General features: G+C 41.4%; 1 protein-coding gene across 6 annotated transcripts in view; it reads left to right on the top strand.

The window, feature by feature from the left end:
* The window catches only part of LOC139628727 (epidermal retinol dehydrogenase 2-like), a 35,655-nt gene that overhangs the window by 12,013 nt on the left and 3,181 nt on the right, over positions 1-20,461 (top strand). For 2 of the 6 annotated variants that reach the window (XM_071490713.1, XM_071490718.1), the window contains exon 6: positions 5,114-5,239. In XM_071490713.1, coding sequence (XP_071346814.1) covers positions 5,114-5,239 — 126 coding nt within the window. Of the gene's footprint in view, positions 1-5,113; positions 5,240-5,573; positions 6,300-8,034; positions 9,975-20,461 lie in introns of those variants that run through there. The other 4 variants (XM_071490719.1, XM_071490714.1, XM_071490717.1 and 1 more) reach the window with 4 other exon arrangements.

Genomic DNA, 20,461 nt, shown 5'->3' with positions numbered 1-20,461 from the left:
AGAAAGATGAAGCGTGATGTTTTTATGGAGCATGAAATAGAGCAGTAGAGTTACAGAGAGAGCCAAGCCTTGATTTACTCTGTCAGCAGAGACGAGCCCCCGTTAAAGTTGATCAGATTTAGTGACTTTACTTTTCTTCTTTGCTCCTGTTTTCCGTTGCTGCAAACGGAACACTTGTGTGTGTGTGATCACGCAGGTCAGTGATGTTCACAGCTGTAGCAGGACACAGTCATACACTGTCCTCTCAGGAGTAACATCCATTTTATTCATCCATTGGGCCTGGAAAATACAGAGTGTAGCTCTAACAAACTAACACACAGAATGTGGGTAGTGTGAAAAGTATTGGCTCTGTTGAGGGTCAGATGTCCACTGAGAGTTATCAACTAATCTGTGCAGAGAGACAGATAACGAGCTACTTTACTCATTATTTCTTGGTTATTTCTTCAGTCACGTCTTGTGAAATGTGTCTCTCCCTCTCTATTTGAGGTGCACTTGAAAGTGATCCATGGGTCAAGGAGCCTGAGAGTGAGACTGACAACAGAATATATTTATCACAGTGGTGTCAACTGTGATATTTATCACAGTGGTGTCAACTGTGTCAGTCCTGTGTCAGTGTCCTCTGACACAGGAAACATGATTTCCTGTCATTTTATTTTGGTATGTGTGGTATATACTGTATACTGGAACTAAGTGATGTGGCTGAGAACAATCTCCAACAGGCCTGGCTCTGCGGGTCAGTGGTCGGCAGCTCATGGCCCGTGGCCCGAAACTGTCCCTCCAGCAATAATATCTGGCCCGCCAGAGTATTTTGATAATCAGATTTCTTTTTTAATCTTACAGTATCAGACTGACAGTCCCGCATTTAGATGTCCAGAAGGAGAATCTCCCATTACATTTTTCTCCATGTTGAGAGTGAATGACAGACACAGTCACATCAGGTAATCAGTGCACTGTGCAGTCAGTTTTTTTCAGCTTTGTTTTATTTCAAGCTGTTGTGAGCTTTTATTCTTTAAACTTGACTGATAGGAATTTTAAAGGTTCTGTTTCTTGCTTGACAAACCTCTGTAATAACAGACATATGATGTGTGATATGAAAAATTAACAGTCAGACCTTTAATATGTGACTGTGGCTGCATTTCTATCACTCAATTCGTTAAATTAGCCTTTGACTATGTTCTGGCCGACATCTAATGGGTTAGAAAAAAATCAGCCCGAGGCCAAACTGACTTGCCGACCCCTGATGAATGAGCCACAGTGTACCAGGCTACACTATGATCCAGTTCATTTGTATTTTTATTATTATGAATCTAACACAAGGAAACAGAAATTACAGGATGTCCCTGTGTCTAAACCAACTCAGCCAGGTGTAAAAGAGTTTACCTGAGTCCATGTTAGACACAGCCTTCTGCACATCAGCACTGAACTTCAGTTCACCAACAATATTAACATAACTTATGATATTTAACTGTTACATGTGCTCTGTCATAAAAGCTGTGTGGGTGAAGCATCTCCAACAGGACTGAACACACAACTGACTGACAGTCAGATATCTGATTTGATGCATATCAGGCTGCATCACATGATCTAATTTCTAGTCATTTATAGGTTATTATTCGTAGCTGTTTGGGTGGCGTGCAGGCAAGGGGCGGAGCCTGAAAGCAGATGTATCACAACAAACAATATTAACCCTGTAATGCCTGACCCCAGAAATAATGGACAGAAAATTTTGATTTCTTGAATCTGGAACCTTTATTTGGCCCTTTGACAAAATTTGAAAAAAAAAAAAAATTACAAAAAATTATTTGCATATAGGTTTTTTCCAAATTTTATACACGATTTTACTACATACTAAAATGCAAAAAATTATGTAATTATAACTTGCTTCAACAGATTAAGTGTTCATGTTAGAATATTACTAAAAATTTCAAAGAAAATGTCACTGGAAAATCGTAAAAATCGCAATTTTCTTTACCTTGATCCAGTGAGTTGGGAACTATCTGAAGGTGGCCAACTTGGATTGTCCCATGTACTGTGTTTGAATTGTTGTAGTGATAAAGGTATCCACCAGGGGTTGGAAGACAAGTATCAGATTGGATACAAGAGGGTTTTGAGTGATGTTTTTACCATAAGGTGATGCAGTTGGTCTCAGAAATGCTTGTATCAAATTTGATGCATTTGGCATTATGGGGTTAAAGCAAGAGGATAGGAGAGTGAATAACAACGTCTTTGAGTCGTTTGTTTGTTAAAACGAATGTTTTGATAAATCACTGAAGTAAGTTTCGTAATTTAAAATGTGAATGGATAAACAGAGAAGAGAGAAGCCACTAACTATCTAGAAAAAATAAATAATGCTGGAGGTGATGATGGTCGACTGTAAACATTAGATTGGCAGTGTCCTTCAGTTTTTTACCTCCCCATAAAAACACATACACACCGCTGCATGGCCGCTGTGCTACACCCCCGGATGTCCTGCGGTCAGGTTTTAAAAGTGTTGGAGACTTGTGTCCATCTTTATTTCTGTCTTCTGCCTTTATCCATCCAATAGCCCCTGAAGCCACAAGGACACATGCTCTACGACAGCACAAAACACCTGGCCTGTCACTTTCTACTTCTCACATCTGTACACAGAGATCCTTAAAATAACCTCAAAGCATCAAAAAAAACTTTGACCTGCTTAAAACTGATTAAAATTTGTCTCTGTGAAATACCTCCAGTGTATTTCCTGCAGTGGTGGACTCACTGAATGTTTAACGCTGCTCTCAGGAAACTGTCAGGCCTACTCATTAATCTCAGCTCATTTATAATAATAACTTTCTTTATATAGCATCTTCAAAAACAGAGTTTACGAATTGACAATTGAAGCAAAAGCAGAAAGAGGCTCAGAAGGCAACATAACAGAAGGCTGGACAGTAAGGCCAAACAAAAGCAGGACAAAAATAAGGTAAAGGTACAGCGGGAAGATATGCAATATACTTCAATATCAATAAGGACAATTAGAGATAGTCGATGCAGCATAAAAGCAATAAAAGGATGATAAAGACAACATCACATAAAAGTGGGTTATGAGAAGTGATTTAAAAGAAGTCACTGATTCTGCCTCATCTCCTCCAGCAGGTTGTTCCAAAGTTGAGGGTCCTGATGGCAAAAGCACAGTCACCTTTAGATTTAAGCCTCAACTTTGGAACGGCCAGAAGGGCCCGACCTGAGGATCTAAGGCTGCGAACATATGAGGTTAACATCTGTGTAATTCAGCCCATGGTTGGACCCCAGTGTGCTTTAAAAGTGATGAGTAAAATCTTAAAATCAATTCTGAAACGAACAGGGAGCCAATGAAGGGAAGCCAGGACTGGGGTGATGTGATGTCGTTTGTTAAAACCAGTAAGAAGCCAAGCTGCTGTGTCCTGAACCAGCTGGAGGCAGGAGAGTGACTTTTTGTTGAGTCCGGAGAGGAGGAGTTGCAGTAGTCCAGTCATGGTGTGAGATTATAGGTTTGTTCTGGAGATGGGTCTTATTTGGAGGAAGCAGGACTGGACAACTTTGATCAAAGCTCAGGTTTGAGATTCGTAGCTACAGATTTCACATTGGCTGACCAAGGACAAAGGGCACTCTGACTGGGACTGATGGGGTTTGGTGGATTAAACAGTATTATTTCTGATTTGAGTTAAGTTGTTAAAAGTTTTGTGCCACCCAACAGTTCAGGCTGTTGAGAGTCTAAAACAGCAACTGGGCTCTCTGGATCACCAGCTCTTAGAGGAAGGTATATCTGTGTGTCATCTGCGTAGCACAAAGACGTTGTGGCGTTTGACAACTCGGCTGAGTGGAAGTATGTAGATGGAGAATAAAATTGGACCTAAAATTGAAAACTGAGTTACACCACAATTAATGTGAGTGGTGGGAGATGAGAAATTACTTATGGTGACCAGTTAGGTTCTATCTAAAAGGCAGGAATAAAACCAGCTGTGCTGTATCCTTGATGCCAACCCAGGTTAGGACAGTAAACTAAAATGGCATGATCTACAGTGTGACAGGGTTAGGACTCAAACGAATCAGCAGCCAGCTGTACCTGGAGGCAGTGTTTATACTGGGTGGATTATCCGGGTAAAATAAAGTGAACTTAACTAGACCCTGGTAATGTTACTGCTTAAACACACATTTACCTTAAACCCTAAAGTTTGCATTTTATGTAGCCCTCTGTTGACTGGCTGCGTCGGGCTTCACACACCCCTCCCCCGCCTCTTTTGAGGTTTTTCGGTGCAGCACCATGGCACCTCTGGATGACTCATGGATGACTCATGTTGAAGACATGTCACCAGCATCTGTTTTGTTTTTTGGTTTTGTTTTTTTTAACATGGTAAAGTTATGATTCACCAGACATTGAATATGTAAGAAATACACAGAGGTGAAGTTCTGAGCCTGTTAAAATTCAAAGTAGTAAGGATGACCCGATCACATTTTTTGCCACCAGTACTGATCATCTATAAGTGTGATTGGCCAATCCATGGCCGATACTATTTTTTTGTATTTTGTTATAGCAACACACACACAAGACACACACATTTTAAATTAAAGTACCATCTAAAGTCTGACCTTTCTTACTCTCCTTCATGCAGAGGTCATCATCGTGAAGTTGTTGTTCTGCCTTTATACCAGCAGCAGGGGGCATCACAGAGCTGTTGTGTTACCCGTCACGGTTCTTATTCCTGAACACCAGCACATTTTTAAATCACACACAGGGCGGCAATATGTCAGCTTTGTCTGGTGTCAACAAACAAAGGCAGCATAACGAGGTGTCTTTTTAACAGTAGCATAACAGGATCTCTGTATATAAGGGGCTTTTGCCTTATGTCTCCATGGACCATGGTAAAAGGAAAGCAAAGTGTGGCTTACTTAAGAAAAGAAAACAGCAAAGTGCAGGGTTTGAGGGAAGCCAATTAGCTGCGGGTCAGGTCACCCATCAAATCAGAGCAAACATTTAAGGCAGCACGGCGTCAACCTGAAAGACCGTTCAGTGTCTGATGTCTCTCAGCTCAGGTCCAATCCAACCCTCACTGGTAAGTGGTTCACTACTGTTACCTGTATCTTGTCTCATGATTCTTTTCCTTGTCTTGGTCAGGTGGCCCAGGCTGCTGCCCATCCTGAAGCCAGACTACGTAGCCAAGAAGATCATTGATGCTGTGCTCACAGATCAGGTCTTCCTGCTGATGCCCAGGAGCATGTACCTCATCGCTGCTCTCAAGAGGTTAGTGTCCACCTTTCCTGTTCTCTTCCACTGAACTGCACTGACATTACGCACATCTCCCTTCATACAGAACTCACTGTCACTGGGTAGTTTCAATCTACTGAGTTGATGGTGAAATCACTTTACAACACTTGTACACTTTAGATCGTGTCCATTGTTTACACTCTTCTTTGAGTCTCCTGACCTTTGTGTCAGTCCTTCTCCTGCCTGTAGATGGATTTGAAACTGTGGTGTATCACACAACTACTGACAGATTATACAACCTTAAATCTGGTTAAATCCCTTTTTTCTTCCTCTGGTTTCTCCTGGAAAACGACAACATCCTGTATCACAGCCATCGTTTGAACAGTGGGACCAGGAGTTCATGGCTGATCCTGTCAGCTGTTGTCATGAATGCTGCTACTGTTCTTGTGGCTCATTTAGTTTCAGTGCCACTATAAGACAAATTAAATATGGAGTGATGGTGAAGACATCCAGCTTTAGTCTGCTGCGACTGACTTTTAAACTCAGATGATTTTTATCACATCTCATCTCTTGCTGGTGTTGGATGGTAGTAATATGAAGTTAACACCACAACTGATGATTGTACCACAGTGTCAGATTAGTACTTGAAGCCCTAAATGTGAGACCCCCACCCTGACATGACCCTCGAGCTTGAGGAGGGGCCAGAGAGGTCAGTCTAAATAGAACAGGGGGTCTAAAAGTGAATCTGCTTTATAGCTTTAATATTTATATACTGGACAAGATCTGTAAGGACTCTATATAACACTATTTTAACCCATGAACGTACAAGTGTAGCATACGGTTGTGTCGTTTTTAAGACATGATCAATGAAATGCATTGTGATTCGCTGAAATTTGGATCAGGAAGTTGAAATTCATTATTCATTATTTGGCTTTAATTTACAATAAAAGCCAAAAACCATTGGCTTTTATTGTAAATTATTTCCTTTACCCTACTGTTCATCAACATTTTTAAAAAATCAATAAATGTTATGATGAGTTGAACTAAACTGAGAATGTTGACAGATGTACTTTAGTAGTTTCAAAGGCTAAAACAATGATTTATGATAAAAGCCAGAGGTTTAAGCTCTCAGATGTTTAATTCATGTTTCTATCTGCTTCAGACGCGGAGACATATAGGTTTTAGTGAACATCAGTGCTTGGATTTAAAAGGGTTTTTTTTTTATTATTATTATTTTTTTATTTTTTAGAATGGGTTAAAGAAATGGACCACACTTCTGCTTAAACTCAAATTTCTGTTTTAGGAGTCACAACTAAGGAGGTGGGCCAGAGTGTGTTTGCCGAACTTTGACCCCTAATACTTTATGGCTTGTTTGCCATCTTTTTTCCAAAGTCTCATATAGTCTCACCCTTACAGTCAGTGAGTTAATGTAGCAAACAACTGATAACTCAGGTGCAGCTTGAGTTGTAATGATGCTCTCTGTGTTAGTTGATGAATAAAGCAGGAAGAAGCTCAGACTCTTGAAGAGCTGTTGAGGCCTGTTCTTCTCTAGTGTCTGGTGATGTTCTGTCAGGGGAAGTTGTGAAATCTGTCTGCATTTAAACCACACAGGGAAGTTGTTGTGTGTCAGGGACCTCGTGGTTGTGGAGACCACAGAGGGCTGACTTCACACTGACATGAAACCAGAGTTTAATTTCCTGATGGGTGTGTATTGAGTGTGTTATCATACTGGAATATCGGAGCATTGTGAGCTAAAATTAGACCTGGTGACGGTCCATACCATGTTTAACAGATGGCAAAATGGCGGTGGGTTAAAGGCGTCCATTGGCTCTCTCCAAATGAAAGCGAGTGGATGTAGCAAACAGGGTGGAGGATGACTCATCTCATCTGAACATTTTCCAGTGACCAGATTTCTGTGCCTGTTACACCAGGTTGTGTGTTTTTGTGCGTTGGCCTTGGTTACAGTTGGGCTGTAATGGCAGTGCTGCAACATGACGCACATTTTTTATTGAGATGGGTCACAGAGGTGCTGATTCTGAGCTGTGGTCATTTTCAGCCTGTAGCTCTGTCACATCAACCATCTATAACCACGACCTGTGTCTCTTTTGTTTGTTCCCAGTGTTTCAGTGCACTTTGTTCATATTTGATATCTCTTGTCCTTATGTTTGAGGTTGACAAATTAAATAACTGTTTGTTTGTGCCAGTCATGAAAAAGTGTTTTTATAAAATCCTATGAAATCATTAGACCTTTTTATAACTGATGCTCGTCTTTCTGCTAATCGCTAACCATCCTGACAACATCTCTAGCTGAATTTCCATTTGTGTTTTGGTCACATTAAAGTTCAAGTTCAAGTCTAATCCCCCCATTGCAGTCACATGTTTTCAACCATCACTTGTGTGTTTGACAAGCCTCCAGTTAAAGCTCCCATCCAGTCTAAAGGTAGATGTCCATGTGTTTTTGATTATAAAGCAGGTCTAGGTTCTATATTAATACTGTGAAAGTATCAACCTGTTGTTACTAGAGCTCCAGAGAGAAGCCTGAGAGAGGAAACTGTTTAAGTTTTTATTCTGAAATTCTAAAATGAGAGGATATGGGACAGAGGAAATACAGGAATCAACACCCTCTGTATGGTATTTGGGCTAAATATTTTTAGGCTCTATTATGATACATTGAGTATATTGGATATATTACCCACCTCTAGATGGAATATGAGAAATCTGAATGAAGATTCTGCTGTCATAAGCTGCAGTGAATTCCATAAAGTCAGATTTGAATATATTAGATAAGTTCTCTGTCCTCATCCTGTCCCTCCATCGTTCCTCCTCTTCAGCGTCCTACTGTGGAAGCAGACCTCCCTCCTTGGCTCTTACCTGGAATTGTCAGCTCGTCGAAGCAGACTGACCAGACACTAACCCCAGTCTGTGTGCACCATATTCACCGTTGCTAGCATATTTTCCCTCAGACGTTCACCAGTGTACAAACAGAGACCAGACCTCCATGCACACTGTGACTTGAGGTCTCTTTGTTTTAAAGGAGCTATTTATAAGTTTTGCTATTGCTACATAGCCAACTTTAGCATTAGCAGCTGTTTATGGCAGGAAAGTCTTGTCACTTTCTGATAGCGAGTCACTGGAGCGTAGAAGTAACACTGCTAAGAGGACGAATTATAACCTCTTGTCCTGTAAATGCAACACTGGCTGAAGCTCTTGGCAAGACTGGTAAGTAGACAGCTGATAATGCTAATGTTAGCTATGTAGCAATAGCAAAGCTTTCAAACAGTTCCTTTAATAAAAAGTTGAGATTCAGATTTACAGGAAATAGAAATAACAAGACAGCGGGAGGTAAAGCAGAAATACAGCATTTAGTGGTGAGGAATAATTTCGACCATATACCAGAGATCAACTTATTCTTTGTTACACTGACGTCAATTTCCTGACAATATCCAAAACTTCGTGTAGTTTTGAGGTATAATTTGTCCCACTTTGGGCCTCATTTTAGTGGGTGTGGTCATCCTTTCTATCAGTTCTCATAACATGGTACTCTATAGCAAAGTAAAGGAAAAATAATCAACCTGTAAGACTGTGACAGTAAATCTGTCATCAGGTGTCAGCTCTTGTGTGAAGTGATCCAATGTTAAAACTGACAGAAATGAACAAAAAAAGTGTCATAACCCAGTTATGCTTTAAGGGGGTAATCTGCAGCACCAGCACTTTGTATAAGCCTCGTGTTGTGTACAGAGAGCTCTGTGACTGTGGTGGTCGTGACTTTAACCTGAGGACACTGTTTTCAAACAGAACTTTTTCAGCAGGGTTATTGTCCTCTGGTGGGGGATGATTTGGGACAATGAATTGACAGCACGCTTTATTTTGACCTCAGACAGATAAGTGTGCATTTAGACCAACAGCCCTCACTGTCACCCAGAGACAAACGGTGCAGAGAAACTGACTTTTGTACGTTTGTGAGTGCCAGCAGCGTGAGGGTGTTTTATTGTGTGTTTGTACTCAATGGGTTGGTGGACAATGGACTGATGATGTTCTTCAGGGCTTTAAAGCTCAGCACACTCTGAGTACCTGTCAACCCAGCTGTCATTGTTTGTAGAGTAGCTCCAGGTGATGTGTCATCATCACTCTCATTGAATGTGGATGTCAACTGAATAAATGGTCTGTTCATTTTCATGCTGTTTTCCACTCAGTATGATTTGAATAACTTGAAGTAAGTCAAGATTTAAGCACTAAAATGGGTCTGATTAATGTGTCCTGTTAAGCTACTGTCTCTGCCAACGCTGACATAGAAAAGTGTTGAATAAAGATTTTGTATTTTGTCAAGAATTTGAATTATGTTATTTATGATGAAAACAATTTTCACGTCCCGTCAGCCACAGTTAGGATGTCACTCTGTCCCTGAGACGTAGGTGTGTTCAACATCTGAATCATTTCAAATGACTGCTCTGTACGGATGGGTGTCGTAGAGATTGTAACAATACTTTTACCAATACTTTAATGGTACTCTTATCGATCTGGTATTTTATCCATACTTTTATTTGTACAAGCTTCACCATCATTATTTCAAACAGATCACTGTTGTAGACTGATTCTGTAATGACGTAAAACAAAAGTAATACACAATGATTGACTAAAGGACTTTTTCTGTGGCAGTATTTTTACTGTGCAGTCGTTCACAGCAGCCCCCACATGTGTCACCTGTATGTGACGGACTTTCACTGGATGTCTGTAGAGAGCGATCGTGTTTCCGCCCTCAAGTGAAAAAGACTCAACCACACTTTTGAAAGTTGAATTCTCTCTACTGTTGTCACTAAATGCTGTGTGTGTGTGTGTGTGTGTGTGTGTGTGTGTGTGTGTGTGTGTGTGTGTGTGTGTGTGTGTGTGTGTGTGTGTGTGTGTGTGTGTGTGTTTGTTTTGTCTTTTGGAAAGTGAATATGCATCATAGATGAATGTCTGTATCAGAAATGGAGTCGGTGAGATAAAATGTGTGAGAATAATAAACAGGAAATCTATTTTCTTCATTCCTCCAGTACTCGGAGCAGAACTGATAACATCAGATCATACTGCAGTCTTTACACATGTAGCTCCAGGGCCTGTTTAATACCAGGTTACCATTCTGTCCATCTGCCCTGCACCTTGTCATGATTCTATTAGATTATAACTGTAGTCTGTAAATAAAAATGGACGTTGGCCTCTGTGACGTCACCCACAGGTTTCTTGGTTCTCTTGTTGTTTGAGCTCAGAGTGAGCTGCTCCACCGACGCCATCTTGGCAGTGGAGGCAACACCCTCATTTATACATAATTTGAATCCTTAATAAAATAAAAAGGTGAGTTCTATAAAATTCAGCCCGTGCAGTTGTCATGAAGGAGGAAATTAGCTCTAGCTCTGTAAACATGTTTATTTCTGCTGTAGAGTAGGACATTTGAACATGGGAGTCTATGGGGATTGACTCACTGTTGGAGCCAGACTCTAGTGGTCATTAGAGGAACTGCAGGTTTTAGCTCTTCACTGTTGAAGCTTCAGGTTTCAGCCCTAAGGGCTGATGACTGATTCTGAGGCTCGTGACAGCTTAATGGAGATGTAATGTGACATGTTACTGAAGGGCCACTGCTCTCTTCAATAGACTCTGAAATCTGTGCAGGGAGAGTGAATGAGCCCTCCCTCCATGAACTGCTACTACTGTTGAGGTGCCCCTGAGCAAGGCACTGAACCTCCAACTGATCCAGTGAAACCCCTCAGTGACGCCTTGTAGAGAATTATGTCTGAGTCTAGTTATGATATTGAAAATGAAAAGGAATCCATTTATATATTCTGTAATCAATGCATTCACTGACTGCAGTAAAGTAAAAATGATCACAATGTCAGTTAAAATGATGATTGAAGATCAAAGGGATAAATAACAAAGATGGTTATCTGATCAACACCCAGAGTTTATCATTACACTGTTATTATGTTGTTCATGTGTGACACACCCCCTGTTTTCCTACTGGTTGTTGCCATCACACTGTGCTAAATTAAATTAAACTAAATTAGAATGTTATACAGTGCATCCAGAAAGTACGCGCTTCACTTTTTCCACATTTTGTTATGATACAGCCTTATTCCAAAATGGATTAAATTCATTTTTTACCTCAAAATTCTACACACAATACCCCATAATGACAAAGTGAAAAAAGTTTGCTTAAAATTTTTGCAAACTTCTTGAGGCAGCTGAAGAAGTTCAACCTGCCAAGGACAATGATGGTGAACTTCTACACCTCCATCATTGAGTCCATCCTCACCTCCTCCATCACCATCTGGTACGCTGCTGCCACTGAGAAGGACAAAAGCAGACTGCAGCGTATCATCCACTCTGCTGAGAAGGTGATTGGCTGCAATCTACCACCCCTCCAGGACCTGTACGCCTCAAGGACCCTGAGGTGTGCAGGGAAGATTGTAGCTGACTCCTCCCACCCTGGACACAAACTCTTTGAGACACTCCCCTCTGGCAGGAGACTGCGGTCCTTCGGACCAAAACCTCTCGCCACAAAAACAGCTTCTTCCTGTCTGCTATCAGCCTTATCAACAAGGGTAGAGAGTCCCACTGTCACTGGTCCCCCCGATCCCCCTGAACCCCCCCTGCCCCCCTATAGAACTACTGCTCATTCTCGTCACATGCACAGTGTAATTATCTATACAGATTATATTTATATATTTTTTACATTGTCTATATTTTTTGCACTACATTCCCCACGTCTTTATCATTATTGCAAATATCCCACATCTTTGTTGTATAATTTTTGTTGTATAATGTTTAATTTTTAACTTGTAAATTCTACTTTTATTTTACCCTAAGTCTATTTATGTTACTGTTTGCACCAACCACCAGCACAAATTCTTTGTATGTGGAAACATACTTGAGAATAAAACTGATTCGGATTCTGAAATAAAAAACAAAACATGTACATAAGCATTCACAGCCTTTGCTCAATACTTTGTTGAAGCACCTTTGGCAGCAATTACAGCCTCAAGTCTTTTTGAGTATGATGCTACATGCTTGGCACCTATTTTTTGGCAGTTTATCCCATTCTTCTTTGCAGAACCTCTCAAGCTCCATCAGGTTGGATGGGGAGCGTCGGTGCACAGACATTTTCAGATCTCTCCAGAGATGTTCAATCGGGTTCAAGTCTGGGCTCTGGCTGGGCCACTCAAGGACATTCACAGAGTTGTCGTGAAGCCACTCCTTTGTTATCTTGGCTGTGTGCTTAGGGTTGTTGTCCTGTTGGAGGATGAACCTTCCGAGGTTCAGAGCGCTCTGGAGCAGGTTATCATCAAGGATGTCTCTATACATTGCTGCATTCATCTTTCCCTTGACCCTGACTAGTCTCCCAGTTCCTGCTGCTGAAAAACATCCCCACAGCATGATGCTGCCACCACCATGCTTCACTGTAGGAATGGAATTGGCCAGGTGATGAGCGGTGCCTGGTTTCCTCCAGACATGACACTTGACATTCAGGCCAAAGAGTTCAATCTTTGTTTCATCAGACCAGAGAATTTTGTTTCTCATGGTCTGAGAGCCCTTCAGGTGCCTTGTCAAACTCCAGGTGGGCTGTCATGTGCCTTTTACTGAGGAGTGGCTTCCGTCTGGCCACTCTGCCATACAGGCCTGATTGGTGGAGTGCTGCAGAAATGGTTGTCCCTCTGGAAGGTTCTCCTTTCTCCACAGAGCAACACTGGAGCACTGTCAGAGTGACCATCGGGTTCTTGGTCACCTCCCTCACTAAGGCCCTTCTGCTCCCATCGCTCAGATTGGCCGGGCAGCCAGCTCTAGGAAGAGTCCTGGTGGTTCCAAACTTCTTCCATTTACGGATGATGGAGGCCACTGTGCTCATTGGGACCTTTACTGCTGCAGGAATTTTTCTGTACCCTTCCCCAGATCTGTGCCTCGATACAATCCTGTCTCGGAGGTCTACAAACAATTCCTTGGACTTCAAGGCTTGGTTTGTGCTCTGACTTGCACTGTCAACTATGGGACCTTATATAGACAGGTGTGTGCCTTTCCAAATCATGTCCAATCAACTGAATTTACCACAGGTGGACTCCAATCAAGTTGTAGAAACATCTGCAGGATGATCAGTGGAAACAGGATGCACCTGATTCTGAGTTACCCAATTTTGAGTTACATGGCAAAGGCTGTGAATACTTATATACATGTGATATATTTGCAAAAATTTCAAGCAAACTTTTTTCACTTTGTCATTATGGGGTATTGTGTGTAGAATGTTGAGGTAAAAAATGAATTTAATCTATTTTGGAGTAAGGCTGTAACATAACAAAATGTGGAAAAAGTGAAGCACTGTGAATACTTTCCAGATGCACTGTATATAAACTATGGTCAGACAATATGTTTCACTCTGAATAAAGTGTTTGTCTGTCAATATTAATGATTGCCCAGTGATCCTGTGAGGGTGCTGCCTTCACTGGAGACAAAACACTGAAATCTTTTGTCATGTTTACAATTCTCTCTAGTTACAATGTCTCTAGATGATATGGATGGGACTGCGGTCCGTGGCCAAGGTCCATATGAAGTGCGAGCAGCTGTGGGGGTTGATCATCACAGTGTAGTCCAGGAAAGTAGTGAAGCTGTCTAAACATGTTTTAAAACTGGAGATTTGGATCCTCCGAGGGCACTTAAACTATCGGAGTGAGAAAGATGGAGGTTAGCCTCACAGCACAGACCAGAGCAGTGATTTTACATGGAGAGAAAGGAGAGAAGGAGAACAGTGTAAGGTTGATAACATCACTGTGCCACAGAGTTACTGAGGGGTGAAGGCCATGTGCAGTGCAACTCTACAAGTCATGACACAACAGTTGATGTAACTGTGTATGTAAATAGAAGTTTCCTTTACAGTTGTACCACACACATAGAATTTAAGAAATGTCCTAAATGAGTGAATCAGAAAATGGTTAACATGAATAATCTGTTCAGAATGTCTAAAATGCACCATAACCTATTTTATGGTGTCCCTGAAGGAATTTAAGGTGGAGTGACGGGTTCAAGGGTCAGTCAGAATATCTGAAACTGATGCACTGCTCTGCTTTTACACAGGCTCAGAAAGTATTCAGACAATCTGGTGATTGATGAGAAAAAACAGCAATTTTATCCATTTAAATTTAAGTCAACAACACACTTAAGTGCAAAATTTATTGCAACTCAAAAACTCAATACAAAAGTATTTGTACCCTTTGCTGTGGCTCGAAACTGTGGTCAGAAGATCAATACATCAAGTCTAGTTCCCTGAGGGATGGCGACCTCATCAAGTTAAGTCAATTTTATTTATGTCACGGCAAATCACAACAGAAGTTATCTCCAGGCACTTTCCAAATAGAGGAGGTCTAGACCTTCTCTTTATAGTATTTTTTTTACAGAGACCCAACAATTCACGGATACAGAAGTAGCTAAATAAAGAGCACAAGACTCCAGTCCTGTCAAAAGTAGGTGGTCCTGTAGTGGTGTCAGAGGACAAGGCACAGCTTCTAAACCACTTCTCAGGAGGGGAAACAAGGTCAAACACTTGGGGTTGGCTGAGGTAGACAAACATTTCACAGTCAGTAACTGGAAAAAAAAATCCTATTTTCAGATGAGTCTAGGTTTGAGATGTATGTCGGTGACCGAAGGGTGTGTGTCAGGATACCACAGTGAATCACACGCCTTGGGGGTGGAGTTTGTCTGCTCTGGAGTAGGGATGGAACCGGTTCCAGTTGAGAACCAGTTCTCGAGTACCACTCCATCCTTCAGAGATGTGCTTCACCCTCTGGGTCACATCTTTGTGGAGAAGGATTCATACTGCAGCAGGATAATGACCCAAACACTCCTCAGAGATCTGTGAGAGCTACCTGAAGACCAGGTGGTCCTGACTGTCACGGACCTGACCTAAACCCCACTGCACATGTATGGAGGCACCTGAAGACTGAGGACACTCAGCTCCCTGTCTCTGGAACATCATCAGATGCTGGAGAACAGGGGTCATCAGGGGTCAGCTGTCATTAAAAGAGGGACAAATCAAATACTAAGATTTTCTGAAATTCATGTAGATATTTCAAAGATTCAACTTTTCACTCAGATTGTTAAAGTGACATCACATCACATTTGGGTGGGTGAGTGAGTGAGTGAGTGAGTGAGTGAGTGAGTGTTTTATTGGGCATGTAAACATTTGGAAAAGCCTCTCTAGGTCCTTTGTCTCTGCTTTTTTCACTCCACTCAGCACAGTGAATAAGCCTGGTTGACACTGGGCCTGCGAACATTGACTCACATTCTCAAGCATCACAACAAATTGATAAATCCAACATTGTGCTTTTAAATGGTCATGAGCACAGTTATGACACAACAGCGTGTAGGCAGTTTGGATAAATGAGGAAACGTAACCTGAGGCCTTTTTTTATAACTTGATCAGTGCACAGTGACTCACTGAGCGGTGTCGGGACCTTTTTCAATTTTCACTTCACTTCTAAAAGCTCTTCCCTTTGGTCTGTTTCTCTTTCCTAAATACCCTCCATTTGTTTACCTCATTATCTTTATACACACTCAGTGAAGTGTCTGCCGACTCTCTGCTGTTGTATTGAAGTTCAAGTCCAAGTTCATTTATTTATACGACCTTTTATCACAAGCAGAGGCTTAAGAGCGGAAATAAACAAAGGAGGAGGCAAGAACAGGAAATTAAAAGCAACCTACCCAAATCAAATGAATCACACAACTACAGGAGAAAATAGATATAACAAACCGATCAAGGCAAACGTGGAATAGTGCCCACAAGCAAATGTGAGGAAGTGTGAAGTCACAGGAAGCAGATTATGGCAGAAGATTAAGGGACATAAACATCATGGGGTCAATGGCAGTCAGTGATGAAATATGGGACTGGAAACTTCGTCTTGAGTTGATTGATAATTCACAGATTTACTTTATGGTGTCACCTCATTCTGTTGATGGGACAGTGTAGTCCAGAGTGTCAGTACATATACCAGTCCACAAAACCTTCAGTCTCTCCGACTGTGTTAAAGCAGCCCATGTTCTCCCACATCTCAAAAAGTGATGTCGCCATTTGGTCATCCAGGCTTCGTCCACACTGACACGTTTTAGTTTTAAACCCGTCTCCTCTTCTACATTTTAGTTTTAAACTCATCTCTTTTTCTCTGTTTCCTCCTCCATCCACTCTCCTCCAGAGTCTTCAGCCCCTCAAACAGAGACTTTCAAAAACACTGCTGGACCCGTTTTACTCCAGGGTTGTGTTGTAGTCTGGACGGACACAAACAGAGACCTTTGGAAAGGATGACGTAGAAAGCTATGGTGGCTCCTGATTGGCTTTTATCAGCCTGGACTACCAGTGGTGAAACAATCGCACATGCTCAGTGTATGTGAATGGTCATGTGATCTGTGTTTTCAGGTGTGATTTGTTTTCATTTTAAAACACCTATTTATTGTGTGGATGTAGCCCAAGTGTCTTACATCAGCCTCATCTCACCTTCATTTAGAATCTTAGTAAAGCAAACAGATGCTGGTGTATAATATATCACATTTTAATGTGATTGCTTCAGGCTGGGGCTCTTCTGATCTTCTGCTGCTCTGAATTGATTTACAGTTTGAAATAAAAGATTATTTGGCATCAATAAAAGAGTTTCAGCAATGATCTACTTTAACATTATTGGACAGTTTAAAAAAGGGATCAAAATTGATGCAGCAGTTTTTTTTTTGTTTTTTTTTCTATGCGGTTTTGCTGTTGTGGTCATAACGTTAGTGACACCACAGAGATTCCTGCCCCTAGTTGTGACATTCCAGTGAAACACTTGGTGTCAGTAGCTCCAGAGGACAGAGTCAGGGTGCCACCATGCTGGCAGCTGTGACTCTGAGCGGGTCATCATGTCTGCTGTTCAGCTGCTGGGCTCTCTCACAGCTAGTCCTCTGATGCTGTTTTTTAATTTATGGCAGCAAAGGAGGAAAACATTTCAACTCTCACCGTGCATGTTTCCCCACATCGATGATGAATAGATCAATAAAACAAGTGTTGGATAAAAAGGACATGGATGGATTAATGGGTCTGAGAAACTGCTACACACAATGTCTCCAAATGCCCAGCTGAGTGGGTTCAAACTGGATAAACACCCACAGAAACAACAAACAGAGACATAATGTAAGAAGTAAATCAGCTGGCTGCCCCCTATCTACCGAGTGTTTATGGCCTTCAGTAGAACCAAACTCAGCCTCAAGCTGCCTCTTATGAAGCCACGGCTGGTGGAGCCATCAAAGACCATCAGTTTTATGGAGACACTGGGTGTCTTTATGGCAGTGGGCACAAATATCTGTCTGGATACAACTTATGAAGCATGATAATGTTCCTGTCAAGAGCTGTTTTTTCAGCTGATGTCGAACAAATCAGTCTGTTTAAAGAGGCTATAAAGCCGCTCCCTTTAAAGATCAGGACCCAGCACCAAAGTCATAGAAATATTAAACATTCATTTCAAATGTCAACACAGCAGCAGTCATGTATGTGGAATTGATAGTGTCACTGTGATGAGGGTTGGAGAAGGTCAGTGACCATGACGGTGTCCACACTGCCTCGTGTGTAAAGAGGTGTGAGGTCTGTGATCTTCCGTACAGGAGGAAACAGGTGAATGTAATCCAAACGGGGGGGGGCTCCTGTTAAGACATATGTATCTGACATATCCACGTGGATGAAGGGACGCCACCCTCAACCATCTCTTACCCCAACCAAGCTCTAGAGAAACCTGGTGTCATGTTTGATGACAATCTGTCTCCAGGTCGTGTCTCTTTGCTCTACGTAACATCAGAAACATCAGGCCTTACCTGGCTCAGTCCTCCACCCCGGTCTTGGTCCATGTCTTGGTTATCTCTCTGGTTATCGCTCTTGTGACAATTCAGCAGCCCTTCTGGTCTGGTCTGAATCAGATTCAGTCTCTGATGCTGCCTTCACAGTGACTTCTGGATCTGAACTTTACGATTGTATTTCTCAGTCATCTCTTTTATAAATAAAATGTTTAAAATGTCTTTATATCTTCAGCATCAGTTCAGGATTGAAGTGTGGGAGCCTGTGTTGCGGGGGCTGGGTGCCCATGCTGCCTGTGAGGATCACACTGGTGGGCTTTTAGTGGAACAATGGGATCTGTCCTAACAGTGTGATGGGTAGGGTGCTGCTGCCTCTACATCCACTTCAACTGAATCTACATTTGAAAAAGGCTCCTTCAGTGTCAAAATACAAGAGCAGCGACCTGTAGGAGCACACTCAGCAGAGTGTCAGTGAAAATGAACAGTGTACTTTTTGAACGTAGCCTCAATATTTTAATGACCTGTGCTTTATTTCTTGGTAAACTGGTTATTGTTTAAGAAACTCTGAGCCCCCATGGTCATCTCTCCTTCCCCTCCCACTCACAGCAGTGCAGTATAATTTTTATAGATTATATAAAAAGTTTAATATAGAAATAACCATGTGAGACCACTATCACAGGCTTTTCTGGGCTCTCAGTATTTAATAACTAGCTGATGATGCTCAGGTGCAGCTGTTCCTTGTCTATGGACGTGCATTTCTGAAATGTCACTAAATGAAACACTTAAGAAGATTTAAACTCTTCTTATTTCTGTTTAGATACCTGCCTCAGCCCTTTTCTTTGGGATGTTTTACATTATTTTGTCTACGTGTGAACTCACTGACCGTGTGGTCATTTTGATTTTCAGATTTTCAACAGATCTTTGAAGAAAGAGAAAAATACTGACTCACGGTAAATGTGGTTATAATGTCACAAGCCAAGTTACAATGTACAGTAAACAAAGCAGTGATTTTTTTTTTCCAATGGTATGAAAAATATTACATATGGCAGGAAACACTGCGATATTCAATCTTATCTTATCAATCCAAGTGTTTTGCTTTTCTCTGTGATACCAAAGACAAACAACATGGCAGACCAGCTTAAATGTTCCAAAGTTAGTATTTGTAGGAGGGTTTGTTTGAATATCTACTGTCTGACTAGTTAAAGTAAGACTTTTGAATAACTTGAGGAGGACAAGTGCATGGCTTCAGTCTACTGCCGGTGTTACACCATGTTCTGTGACCCATCAGACATAATAATAATAATAGTCATAATAACCTGCTGACAGACGACCTGTGGGCTCGTTTGTTACTGGAGGATAGTCTCACCAACAGCAGAGATATAGACTCAAATCAGATGACCTTTGGTCTCAAGGTTGAAATCTGCTGCTGTTATCCCAGTTACAAACTGAGTGTACTACGTCCTGCCACTGTTGCTATGTTCAACTTGTACTCATGAACTTTTGTTCATACTTTGCAAACACATGTACAGTCTCAGCGCTCTGCAGTGAGCGAGGTCTGTTGGCTGGTTTGTTTTCTATTAGCTTTAAGGACACAGTACTGGGATCATGTAAACATACTGTAGTTCTTCTCACATTGACAGAATTTCAGTAGAAACTTGCAAAGCCTTTATCAGATGCAGATAGACTTAGTCACGGTGCATACATTTACCATAAAGCAACACATCAGTATCTGCATTGGAAGGTGGGTAGTGTGGATCACTGACAACAGGTCCCATCACTTGACCCACATGAATAAAACGTGTAATATCTTTGCAGTAAGATTGATAATGGAATTGAAAATGTTTGTGATAACCGAGCCTCAGAGATAAAACCCTAAGCACTTCAGCTGACTTCTTCTGCCCTTTAATTACGTTTGATAAGAGAACAATCTGGAGATGTTTTCTCTCCCTGTTCTTTTTTCTCTCTCTGGTCCATTTGTCTGAGGACAGAGCCATTATTCTCTATTAGAAAGCTTTTCGTCTCTGGAACGCAGCTCACACAAATGGAGCTCGTGCCTCGCCTGTCACCTCTGTTCATTTTACATAAAAGCCATTGTATTCAAGCTTTTAATAATCTGTTGTTGTATTATCTAGCCTTGTCTCTGCTCTCTCTTTGAAGACAGTTGTTGTTAGTCAGAGGATTGTTAGTCATCCAAAAGCTGCTAACACGGGCTGATTGAGGAAGAGATGCAGAAAGGCATCATTCTGAAAACTACTATTTAACAAAATCTATTTACATTAGTACAAATAGATTTTTCCATTAGGAGCTATTCAAAAATTCATTTTTATCATTGGCACTGACAAAATCATCAACCTCTGGAATGTTTGTCTACTGTTAAAGGGGTACTCCAGCAATTTATCATTGTGAGGGGCCAGAGTTACATTTTAAATTGTCATC

The sequence above is a fragment of the Trachinotus anak genome, unplaced genomic scaffold (genome assembly GCF_046630095.1).
Source record: "Trachinotus anak isolate AG129_WGS33_773 ecotype Australia unplaced genomic scaffold, CSIRO_AGI_Tana_v1 ptg000012l, whole genome shotgun sequence".
In the NCBI taxonomy this organism is placed as follows: Eukaryota; Metazoa; Chordata; class Actinopteri; order Carangiformes; family Carangidae; genus Trachinotus; species Trachinotus anak.
The sequence above is the reverse complement of the archived record's forward strand: the minus strand, read 5'-3'. Positions and strand labels throughout refer to the sequence as shown.